General features: G+C 37.8%; 1 protein-coding gene across 1 annotated transcript in view; it reads right to left on the bottom strand.

Moving 5' to 3' along the window:
• LOC140230146 (uncharacterized) overlaps window positions 1–11,579 on the bottom strand; it is a 32,168-nt gene extending 20,589 nt beyond the window's left edge. The window contains exons 1-3 of the mRNA XM_072310337.1: window positions 11,480–11,579; window positions 8,181–8,498; window positions 5,755–6,063 (exon numbers count right to left, since the gene is read on the bottom strand). Of these exons, the coding sequence (XP_072166438.1) occupies window positions 5,755–6,063; window positions 8,181–8,498; window positions 11,480–11,531 (679 nt within the window). The 5' untranslated portion in view covers window positions 11,532–11,579. The remainder of the gene's footprint in view (window positions 1–5,754; window positions 6,064–8,180; window positions 8,499–11,479) is intronic.
• Between the last annotated feature and the right edge of the window lie 1,433 nt (window positions 11,580–13,012).

Below are 13,012 nucleotides of genomic sequence, written 5' to 3'. Positions count from 1 at the left end.
CCGCGTTATCATTACGTTTTGTTCTTATCTTGGGGGTTTTTGCGCCCCCCCCCCCCGTTTGTTCGAAACCGTTGGCGCCTTCTTTTGATCCAATTGGCGATCGCTTCAGAACGAAAGAAATTGCAGCCGCTGCTCTGTGAAACATTTTGCCTGCTAAATATAAAATGACATGTGTGAACACAATAGACATTGTCATTTTCCCCGCGTTATCATCACGTTTTGTTCTTACCTTCTTTTTTATATAAGTTTTGGCGAGCGAGTGCAGCGAGCGAGCCGAAAATTTTTGTAGTTCAGGTTACTTACAGAACATGGAATTCTTGTGTGAACACAGATAATAAACATTGTCATTTTGCCCGCGTCATCATCATGTTTTGTTTTTATCTTGTTTGATTTGGTTTTCTGCCCCCCCCCCCCCTTTCCGGGCGAGTTTTTTTCTTGTTCTTGTTCTTGCTCTTGTTCTTTTCTCTTCTTTTTTTTTCTTTTTTTTTTCTTCTTCGTTTTTTTTTTTTCCGTTTTTTGCGCCCCCGAGGAGTGGCGCCCGGGGCACGTGCCCCCCTTGCCCCCCCCCCCTAGATACGCCACTGTTCAATATTCAATATATTTCAAATCATGAATAAACTTAAATATCTTATCCTAGTCATAGAAACTCTGCACAAACATTTTAATAACATGTTAATAATTGGAGCATGTATATAATTCCAACCCATTCTACATGATCACTGTATTATACAAATTAGTGAAGTGAAAACAATGATTTCTGAAGTTTACCTCTCAGTTCAATAACACTTACTGCAGTTTGTAATACAAACTACCATCCTTGCACACAAATCTTTGGGTCGAAAGGAAATGGTTAATCATTTTAACTCTGTCTCTATTATTTTAATAATATAATGGTCTCTATTATTTTAATAATATAATGGTATATGTTGTGCATATGTGTAATGTATTTGTAATTGTATGTGTATTTTTGGAAGAAATTCTTGAGTGGTCCACAATCTACAAGCACTGCTTTTTAGTGGACCTCTCAGTTCTCTTTTTTTTTTCTCCTCAAAATATAACTTTGTATTTTCCCGTATGTATACATGATTCATCTCTATTAGTTTGTTGGATATCGTTAATCCTTCGCACTTTGTACTGTATACATGCTTATGATGGATTTTCTGATTTACCTCGTGTTATGTTTTGTTGGAAAGAAAATGAGAATGAAATAAATGAATTGAATTGAATTGAATTGAACATATTTTGCATAATTATCAATACGTAAACATAGTAAAGTCAACAGTTGGCAAAACGTATACCCAATGAAATGAATAACTTTGAACTAAATTTCGAAATAAGAAATTAATTGTAATACAAAGATTCAACCCAAATACCCTTAATTTAGTGTTTACGTGGATATAAAATTGTGCTTAATACAGATTATGCTAAAATAAAATCGCTAAAAATCATTGGGATTCATGTAATCTAGAACTGACGGCTAAATTAAATGATTATTATTCTTTCCCTGTGATTTATCTTGATACATCTGTCTTCTCATTTATAGCATCTAGTATTATTATGAAATAAAGATGAGTTTTTTTTTTTTTTTCAACATTCCTTTCCATTGTGAGAGTTTCGGGTGAGGAGAAAATTATATCTCCCACTGACTTGTGGAAGAACAGCATGTGGTTTAACCAAGTGCATGTGCGAAAAAAAAATCAATGAATGAATATTTCCAAAAAAATATATGTGCATTATAGTAAGTGTTTGAGTCCTACTGATGGGAATACATTCGAGTAATTATTAAAGTGAAATACATTTGAAAAAAAAAGAACACATTATTTTTAAGTCGATTCTCACGATTGGGCTAATATTTGGTGGAGTAATTTTATACCCAGACTTCTATAGTTGTAGGTTTAGCCATAGTAATATCGGAGATAAGAATGTATACAATGTGTGCGCCATTAATTATTTAAACGCTATACCCTAACTTGATTCAATGAGTACCATGTCATTTAATTCATTTTCTTGCCCTAAATATTTCGGGAAAATCCCCTTTCTGGGATGGTGGTTGTGATCACCGACCGACTTTTTTGCAGCGGAAAATGTTGTAAACTACAACAAACGTACACGTCTGCCAAAGCGTACGCATCCTTGGCATGTGATTGTGTGGTTACCATTCGATGTTAAAGGAGACCTCCGGATGATTTTCAGATTTTTTCATTTGAACAATTATAAAATAGTTATACTGAGGACAGAGTTTCAGAATTTGTGATAATTGGGATGAAGAATAAGAATATTTTCAAAATTTAGAACAAATTGCAATGAACAAGGATGATGACATGGCAGAGTCACCATAAGAATGCATGAGTTGGGGCTTTAGAAAGCAGAACAAAAGAAGAAGGCATGCATCGATTATACACAGGTGAACTCGCAAGCAAGCGGTATTGTAATGGAATTACACTGCTACATTTCTGAAATATGTGAACCTCCTATGTCATCATCCTTGTTCAGTGTAATTTGTTTAAGGTTTTTCAAAGTATTGTTTCTCTGCTCAAGAACCAAACTAAATTCTACAAATCTATACATGGAGTTGTCGATTTATGTACTACATGATGTGAAATTATGAAAATCGTCTGGAATGTCCCTTTAATCATATCATACTCGACCCATAGAAAAACCCTGTAGTATATTTCTATGGGTGGAGTATAATATGATTATAAAGCCAAAAACCGGAGTGACCAACTATTCCCCTCCACCGTTTATTATTTCTATTTCTTATTATGCCCATCAAACGTCTTTAATCCGCATGTTCGATTCCAACATTACGCTGTCACGTGACTGAACAAACAAGTCGACGAATCAGCCACCCCTGCTACATCATGCCCATGCATCTATGATAACCGCACAATACAATGCCAGAGAAACGTGGACTTAGATAGAGGTTTATGTTTCTTGTGGTCTACAACATTTTCTGCTGGCAAAACGGCGATCGGTTTGCCATCCCCGAAAAAAGGATTTCCGCTTGGTACATAAGACGGGAAAAGTAATTAAGTTACATGTAGTCAATGACTCCAGTAATTCAATCACAAACCGCACACATGTTTAAGAAAAATGGGACATTTTTACTTCCAACATTATAACCTCTGCCATTTTTATCTGGTGTGTGACGTTATAGCTTCAAAATGTCCCGTTTGTTTTTTGGCTTGTTTGTTTGTTTGTTTTTCTATATCATTGAAGTTTAAAGAGCGCAGAGCGTGGGTAGGTCATATTTCATACATCTCTGTGGATGTACACTTTCGCTTTGATGCAATGTTGCGATTGATTGATTTCAAGTTAAAGACTTACGTTATTTGTTTGAGAAGATAAAGCTTAGGATCACGACGGCTTTCATTTTGTAATATCAAACGAGAATGTACTCACCTTATACACTGGAGAGATGAGGACGTATACTATACACCATTTAATCAAGATTTGTTGTCTATAGGCTACATAGGTCTAATTGGCTTTTTATGTGTTCACAATTTCCCATTTTACTTTTTTTTTCCTGTTGTAATCTGTAACAATCTATGACTGTAATTCTGATGTCGTTGTTGTGTTTTTTTTTATATGTGATTGTTTTTATGTTTCATCTGCAACACTGTATGCTTAATGTTGTCTTTTGTGATTTGAAATGGAAATGAACGAATTGAATTGAACATTGAAATTGAATGACTATGTCTGTTAAAGACATTGTTCAACATGGTCGAATGTGAGAATTGTCCGACCCTTTTTGCGTGTATGTGTGTGTGTGTGTGTTTGTGTGTGTGTTTGTTTTTGTTTCTTTGTTTCTTTGTTGTTGTTGTTGTTGTTTGTTTGTTTTTTGTTTGGGTGGATGAAGAAATATCCAAGTTGTTAACATGGTTTAAAATCACGCCAATGTTGTAAACCACATGCCATTTCCACTATCCACGCACATATATTGCCATTTCTAGTCACATCAATGTGAACAAAAGGTTCATGCAAAATATCAGTCTTTTTGAAGAAAGAAAAAAAAATAATGTGGCTCACAGATTATTCCACATTTCGGATCATTCAATAATATTATTAAAAATATTTCAGAAATATTAATGACACAATGTGCCATACAACTCATATATTTCAACTGTCAAACATTAACTAAGCAAAGCCAGTCAACCTCAAGCAGTCCTATACCTTTCATGTTAAACATGAATGTCAATTTTAAAATTTGTATAATATTTTCAAAACTGAGACATTTTTCCTGCTGGTGTTAAAATGATTGCACTATCTCGACATACCAAAGGGAAAAGAACAGAGCCTGCTGGAAATTAACAAAGTTGATTTAAGGTAATTTCTCAAAGTGAACATTATGTGAGTAGTTTAAAGGAACATGATGTAGCGACTAGCGAACACTATATTGTGACCGTGAATCACAAAACCAACAAAAAGGCGCACGCACTGATTTTGTATTCGGCAAGTTATGACTGAAAATAGGTGAAATGTATTAACCCAGCCAATCTTTTTTTTTTCATATTTACTGAAAGAGCATGTCTTTTTTACATTACACTTAAGATTGGGATCATAAAACGAACAGGAACTTGTGTTTTTAACAGTTTTTCTCGAACACTTTTTTTTTGTGTAGAATAGTGTGATAAGGTGTTTCTCATCGATTCCTCATTTCATTTCTTAAGAACCCTGTCCATACTGTTCACTTTCAACTCCAACAACTTTGAAAAGAATGATTCTACTCCTTTGATAGTTTGCATTACTCGTCTACGGAATGTGTTAAAAAAGCATGCTCGATTTCAACTTAATCTGATAGTCCCTTCATTGTTGTTGCTCCGGTGGTTAACATCTTGTTTTTGTTCCATTCATCGCACAGCTATCATGGCTTCGTCCGAGCGCTTGAATAGACCCTGTACTTCAGAGTCTCTTTTATCAGTTCACACTTTCCAGAGTGTGTGCATGCTTTCTTTCCAATTCTAGGATAGGTTAGGAGAGTCCATTTGAATTGGTTTATGCATCACTTTAAAGCTTAATTTAGGCCGCTCTTTCAAGAGTCTGCTCTTAAAGGACAAGTCCACATTTATAGACATGTGGATTGAGTGAATGCAACAATATTGGTAGAACACATCAGTGAAAGTCGCGGGAAAATGGGACATTCCGTTCAAAAGTTATGAATTTTTAAAATATCCGCACAGTCACTGCTGGATGAGAAGACTACTAGAGTGCATGATGTCATATGCGTACAACGATATAAAGAAAATAAAAAGAGAATTTCACAAAACTTCACTTTTTGAAGAAAGTGCGCATTTCTTCGACTTTTACTGACATATGTTAAGGGTAATATTAATGCCCCTGCCTTCTGAAAGCGAGAAGTCAAGTGTTCTTTTGTTATGAGAGAAAAGTGAAAATATGTTGAATTTTCTTTATTCTTTCTTTATATCGTTGTACACAATATGTGACATCACAAGCTATAATAGTCTTCTCTCTCAGCCTTGAGTGAGCAGAAACTTCAAAAATTAATAACTTTTGAACGGATTGTCCGATTTTCCTCAAACTCTCACTGATGTGTTCTACCAATATTGCTGCATTCACTCAACAAACATGTCTATGAAGGTGGACTTGTCCTTTCACTAAAAATCCATGTAACTAAAAATCCATGTCTGGCGACTTTTTGTTGGTTGTGTGATGCAGGGTCACACTTACACAAAAACAAATAAACAAATAAAGCCATTGACTATGTGAATTGTTTTTGACTTTTTGATTACTTACAATGGACGTTTAGACAAGAAACGTTCAGTTCTTGGTTAAGACTGTCCACCTGATGTCCAGTGGTCACACATCGTAGAGATTGACAGAAACTGTCGTTTGTTGGAGTGAAGGCAAACGTACTGTTTGCATCAGTCAGATCTGCATTACCAGCATTAGGAGTACTTGTTGGCGGGTCAACTGTCTGTTGCACATCATTCAGATACCATTCAAACACTTCTGCAGGTCGGCCTCCCTCGGCCCTGCACACTGCCTCGTAGGTTTCTCCAGCGATCAGAGTAGAATTCACCATTAACGTCAAAAATGGTCTCACTAAGAGAAATTAATATAAGGATTTTCTTTAAAAAAACGACAAGAAAAATTGTTTCATTCACAAAATAAAGAGATACATTCTACGGTCTGATCAGATCTATATTCACTAAACTATACCTTTCACAGCAATATGGTCGTCATACACGAACTTCAAAAGAAAAAAACAACGCACACGTGATTTGATTTATTTGTATCTTTGTTGATAATTCACCTGTGTCTTTATTACATGTTATCATGTTCATCGCATTGTTGTACTGATTTCCCGACATATGTATATATATATATATATATATATACGAACATTTCTTTGTATTCTTGATTATTTGTTGGTTGGAAATGAAATAAATCAACATGAACTTGATGTGAAACACAAACTTTACAAAAATAGAAAGACATACTATCCACTATACGGCTGTTCCTTAAATATCTGGAACGCGCATGCGGTACGGATGACCCACCTGAGGAAGGGGGGGGGGGGTGGGGAGGGGGACAGCTCCCAAGCTGGGACTGGGGCAACTACAGCTCAGAACTCACTTCAATCATTTAGCATCTTGTACTCAAACAATGATGGCAATCAAAATGTTCGAATGGAATTCAATTCAATTCAATTCAAAGTTTATTTCATTTTTCGACAAAACATGTGTTTCACTTCTTTTGATAACAGAGAATAAGGTAAATAGAACATAGTGAAATGAAAAGACTGTACAACAATTGAGGACCTATAGTAATCATACATTGTATAGTAAAAAAAGATACAGAAGTGATCAAAGTGAAGTACATGTATACCGTTGCTTAAAGTGCGAAAAATGGAGGGACCCACTAAAAAGACAGAGCTTCTAGTATGCGGGCCCCTCTGAAAAAGAACATCGACTGAAAGATAAATTGAATCATCGTAGATACAAAAAATAACAAAGTGGAAGAAGTCTGGAAGCCCACTGAAAATTAGATTACCAGATATACACGTTCATAGACGCGAACAAACATGAAACAGGACGAGACAACAAGACAACTACTGAAGAAAAGGTTGTACAGGACAAAACGGGATGGACAAGACTGACAAACTGAAGACAAAATAGCAGATAAATACACACCGGAGCAGAAACAGAACAACAGAAACAGCGATCTTCGGCAGAAGCATGCCAAGAGAAACAGAAGATAGTGTGGGGGAAAAGTTATATTTTGACGCCTGAAAAAAAGACAAGAAAATAGAAAATAGAGGGACGTATGAACAGGAGTAACATACGGAAAGTGAACTTCTAGACGCTATGGGCAAAATGGCATAGATGACAACATTGCGAACATCCAGGAAAAAAAAAAAACCCAAAACCATTAATTCTTCAAAGAGAGGACAAAGTGAGCAGGTCAGTATGTAAGAAAAAAAAAAGGCCAAATGGTTAATTCGGTATTTGCAGAGTCATTATACGATTACAATAAAAAAGACTTCAGTCTCCTCTTGAAAGAATATATGGATGGAGCGTTTTTTATGTGATGATTCAAAGAATTCCAATAATTTGGTCCTACATAAATGTGTTTTTAGCAAAAATATGAATGATAAGTGCATGAAGTTATTTTGCAGTACAATAAAGGACGAGTTTAGCCAAATTGTAAGAGGAGTTCAGAAAAAAAAAGTTTTCTTTGTGACTTGTTATCAGGTAAACAGTGCCCCCCCCCTCAATCTCTCAGTCTCGTATTTTCTCCCCCTCTGATCCTAACACAAAATACAAACAGACAAGTCTAGTAAAGCTCACGCAATCAATCTGACCTATCATTACAAAACATGTCCTGTGCAAATAGGCCCTATACAACGAGACATTTTAGTAGACGTATCGGAGACATCCCACGAGACCGATCCCCACCAGTCATAGAGCCCACGAGTTCGACACTGAAAGAAAAAAGGTTCATGAGTCATAGAGACCATGAGCTCTAGGCAAATAAGGCCCATGAGTTCGACACTTAGATAAAACTAGCCCACAGGCTTGACATTACAACATGGGGCTTAATGTGTCGGTCTTGTTGGGGTTATTTGCTTAGTGTCGAACTTCATGGACTGTGTGGCTCATGGGCTACATGATTCGTGGGTGTCGAACTCGTGAAGTGCACCAACATACCATACTCACCCTCAACTGTTACTTGTGCTGCTGGGGCAGGATCGCTTGTTTCAAAGGACTGGCAAACATAGCTCCCTTCGTCCGTAACCTTTGTATCAGTGATTGTTATCGTAGACGAAGTGGCATCGTTTGACACACTAAAGTTAACATATTTTAGAGAAGGATTTTGTAATTCTCCGCTGAATACAGTCTCAGGAGGGTCTACTGAGTTGTCATCCCAATAAAAACTTGCCGAGTCCACTCCAGTCACCGTGCATGTCAGCTGTACGTCAGTTCCACGTTCTACTGCTACTGATGACGGACCGTTCAGCGTCTGACAGTGTGTTGCTATTGACGAAAACAGAGAAAAGCCATGTTGTTCCACAAAATATCCTAAGCGGCATATTATGAAGAGTCTGATAACAAAATGGGTCAAACGCCTTCCTTAGACATTGCAAAGAAAGTTCTTCATTAGATAGAGCAATTTAAACCTGTCCAGTAATATATCACACGTGTTACATTATTAAAGTCATGGTATAAAAAGAAATTACGTTTTCTTACTATTTTCTTTTTTCTTTATTTTTCAGCTTTCATTCCAAACACATTCAATTAACAGGATTACAGTTAAGATGTTTTGCGATCAAGCTTATCTATTGTGCAGTACAGTAGAATAATAGCATGTAGCCAACGGGACAATAACTGCATGTAGGTCCCAACTCTCATCACAATGTATAACCAGCACTACTAGCAGTCACTAAAGTTGCAAATATTCGATAGTCTGTCTAATGCCGTTTAAAGAGTTTTAATTTGTTAACTTTCTTGTATTTTTGTCTTCTCCCCCCCCCCCCCCGTATATGTTGGGAAATGTCAAACATGCTCTGGGCAGTAACAGTCCTGCATGCGGTTACAGTTCATTATTCTAAAGGTTTGTTAATCCCAAAATGAACTAAGACCCCGTTTACAGTGCGAGGCTCGGCCGCGGCTCGGCCGCGGCCGTGCCCAGCCCCGCTTCAGTGTAAACGCACAAAAGGCCAAATGCGAGGCCAAAATTGGCCTCGCATTTGGCCTCGCTCTGGAGTTGGACCCCGTTTACAGTGCGAGGCTCGGCCGCGGCTCGGCCGCGGCCGTGCCCAGCCCCGCTTCAGTGTAAACGCACAAAAGGCCAAATGCGAGGCCAAAATTGGCCTCGCATTTGGCCTCGCTCTGGAGTTGGTCTCGGCCGCGGCCGAGCCGCGGCCGAGCCCGGCCTTTTCTTGGTGTAAACGCAAACTGGGCCAAATGCGCGGCCAATTGCGCGGCCAATTTTAGTCTGGCTTCCAAACCCTCTGCCTGTATCTTTCGCTATTCAGGATATTAAACCCCTCAACGTCGAAAACTAGTATAGTTTAAGGTGGTTTTGTCCTGCAAAGGATTCTTTCCTTCGGCAAAGGCCTTTGCCCAAACGGCGACTTCGTCGCCACGGAATTCATTTGGCAAAGGGTCTGAAAACCAGACAATACCAAATTGCTTTTGTTTACAAGCAGAGCGCCACTACGACAAAATATTGAAAGGTTTGAATCAAAAGCGCGGCCGAGCCCAGCAGTGTAAACGGACAAAATTGCGAGGCTCGGCCGCGCAATTGAGGCCGGTCTCGGCCGCGGCCGAGCCGCGGCCGAGCCCGGCCTCGCACTGTAAACGGGGTCTAGGTCTCGGCCTTTTCTTGGTGTAAACGCAAACTGGGCCAAATGCGCGGCCAATTGCGCGGCCAATTTTAGTCTGGCTTCCAAACCCTCTGCCTGTATCTTTCGCTATTCAGGATATTAACCCCCTCAACGTCGAAAACTAGTATAGTTTAAGGTGGTTTTGTCCTGCAAAGGATTCTTTCCTTCGGCAAAGGCCTTTGCCCGAACGGCGACTTCGTCGCCACGGAATTCATTTGGCAAAGGGTCTGAAAACCAAACAATACCAAATTGCTTTTGTTTACAAGCAGAGCGCCACTACGACAAAATATTGAAAGGTTTGAATCAAAAGCGCGGCCGAGCCCAGCAGTGTAAACGGACAAAATTGCGAGGCTCGGCCGCGGCCGAGCCCGGCCTCGCACTGTAAACGGGGTCTAAGGTTCCTTATCCCGAATGTTCGTTTATTTTCAAAATTAATGAAATGAGGTTCTAAATCAGAATGTTCGTTTATCAAAAAATGATAAAAGTTCTTTAATCACAAAATGAAATGAAAGGTTAATAATTTCAAACATGGAATAATTTTCATTTTAGTGACAAAGTACGGTTTTGTAATAAGAAGAGAATGGTAGGATAGTACACAATGAAAATTAATAGATAAAACGCACTGCACATACACCCACACACAAGCACACACAATAATAGGAAACATACAGACCTAGCCAGCAATGCAAGTGAAAATTGTTTCCCGAATTCAGAAAAGAAATAAAAGTTTCGGTCGGTGTGGAATCCTTTGGTATTCTTTTTTTTTTTTCTCCTGTTTTTATCAACAACAACAACAACAAAAGAAATCCCGGACCAAACCAAAAAATAATGATAAATCAGGATGTTGGGTCTGTGGAGGGGCAGACTTAACGTCGCTGAATACGTTACTGCACGAACTTAAATCCCGAACAGAACCATAAATTGCAGGCATTCATTGATACACTGTGAGAATCAGTGTAATAATGATAATAGCATTATTTACGTTTGCGTTACATTGTACACGTTGCGCCCATGATAATATAGGGACATATCTAAGCTAAATGTAAAGAATTGAAAAGCTTAATGACAATATTATGCAGAATATACTTGTTAATTGAAAGTCAAATTAAGCAAAGAAAATATCATAAAAGATAAAAAGCACGTATAGCCACTATTATGTGCAATAAACTATGGTGACAAATGAAAACGGTGGTGACAACATATATCATAGATGTCGAAAATGAAAGGTGTTTTGGAATCACTTGGCGCTCCAATTCTGTTAAAGGCATTGTTTAACATTGTGTGCAGTGATTTGAAGAAAGAAATAAAGAATGTTTGAGTTATCACAGTGGATGTATAATTTTTAGGTCAGTTGTCTCATAAAAGAGCTTTCCATAAAGAAAAACAAAAAGCCTAAGCCATTACTCTAGACGGCTTTTTCTATATAAAATTATAGAAACACGTTTGTTATAACTACTGTTTACGTTTTGTATATTCAAAGCACTTAACTTTGATTACACTGAGTAACATAGTATTTACATCGGTTAATTCTTCTCCCAACCCATTCTTTATATTTTGACGCGTTAATGCGGGGTTTTTGTTTCATCTGCAATTATGGTAAATAATAATTATCTTTAACACCATACTTACCCTGAACAAGTACGGCCACTATCAGCAAGCTAGTTAACAGTGGCGAATCCATGATGTCTGTATGTTGTGCTTCAAAGGATTTACTGTCTTGACGGAATGAATCGACCTAAGAATAAATTAGGAGATGATCAACCGGACACATTGTTGAATAATTCACCTTCTTTATAAAAAAGGGCTTTATTGTGTACCCAGTCATAAACAATCTTCTTGGTTGTTTGTTGTGTTGATTTGGTGTGTGTGTGTGTGTTTGTATAGCGGGAGGGGGATTAGATGAAAAATACAAAATTGTGATTGAAATTAGATATTGACCTCTCAAAGCAAGACCTTTCTCATGTCACCATCAAGTAAGTGTAGTATGTTATGATGTATACTGCCCTTCTCTTCCACATAAATAGTTTCATGTGAAATTGCTCATAAAATTATCATAAAACTCATAATGTAAATCATGTTGAAAGATCATTTGTTGTAATTTATTGAAAACTTTCGACACACTGTCATACATTTTGAAGAAAAAATCACCCTGCACAGAGTATTATGTAAATTGTGGCATATATCGTAACATTATTTGACAATACAATGAAACTAAAAGCTGTAAGCTGTAAGCTATAGGTTAATAGCTATGATGTGGATTAGAACCAGCACTGCCTGTCGAGCGGTCTAGTGGATAAGACGCCTGTCCGATGAACGAGAGGTCGTAGGTTCGAAACCTGCTCTAGTATGTCTGTGTGTTCATGTTTCCATTTGCCATTGCTATTCAACAACACCGAAAAACTCAGTGCTTAATCATTTACGTCGATGAAGGGCCATTTCCAGTCAGTTGTATTCAATTCAATTCAATTCAATTAAAACTTTATTTTCACTTTTTCTTTCCAGCAGAATGTACAAGAAACAATATTATGAGTTTGACATTGGACTAACAAAATATACATAACCAGACAGGATTAACAACATGTTCATGTCTACATGATCAGTATAAAAAAGATACATACATTCTATTTACCCTCTGCGAAAAAAAAAAAAAGTGGAGGTACCCACTCAAAGACTAGGCTTGTATCATGTGGGTACCTCTGTGAAAGGGGAACAAGGGGGTGAAAAGCTAACAACTACAAAGAGTGCGGGGAACTGGGAAAGTCGGGAGTAGAGAGAAGAAAAAAAAACAAAAGTTTGAAAAGAAGGAACAAAAAACAGGGAAACGAGGGAGAGAGAGAGAGAGCGAGGGAGGGAGAGAAAGAAAAGCCTAAATAATTTTGATGCAATCACCAAGGGCGAATTCATCTCAACGGAAAAGTTTCACCATTTTGCATATTATATGGGCCCTTTATGTTGTAATAGCGTAAACTGTTCGAGTAGGCATTTATAATAGAGGGTGACTCTACCGACTGATATTTATATGAACTAAAATGGTTTCTCCTGAACATGAATTATGTTGAAAGTAGCAGAAAAGTTGCTTTGGGGGGGGGGGGGCCTACTTCAATAGAAGCGTCAAGGTTGACTTATGGGAAGGCCTGGGGAGCTCCCGCTCTCATACAAGAA

This window comes from Diadema setosum, chromosome 6 (assembly GCF_964275005.1).
Source record: "Diadema setosum chromosome 6, eeDiaSeto1, whole genome shotgun sequence".
NCBI classification, from domain to species: Eukaryota; Metazoa; Echinodermata; class Echinoidea; order Diadematoida; family Diadematidae; genus Diadema; species Diadema setosum.
The sequence above is the reverse complement of the archived record's forward strand: the minus strand, read 5'-3'. Positions and strand labels throughout refer to the sequence as shown.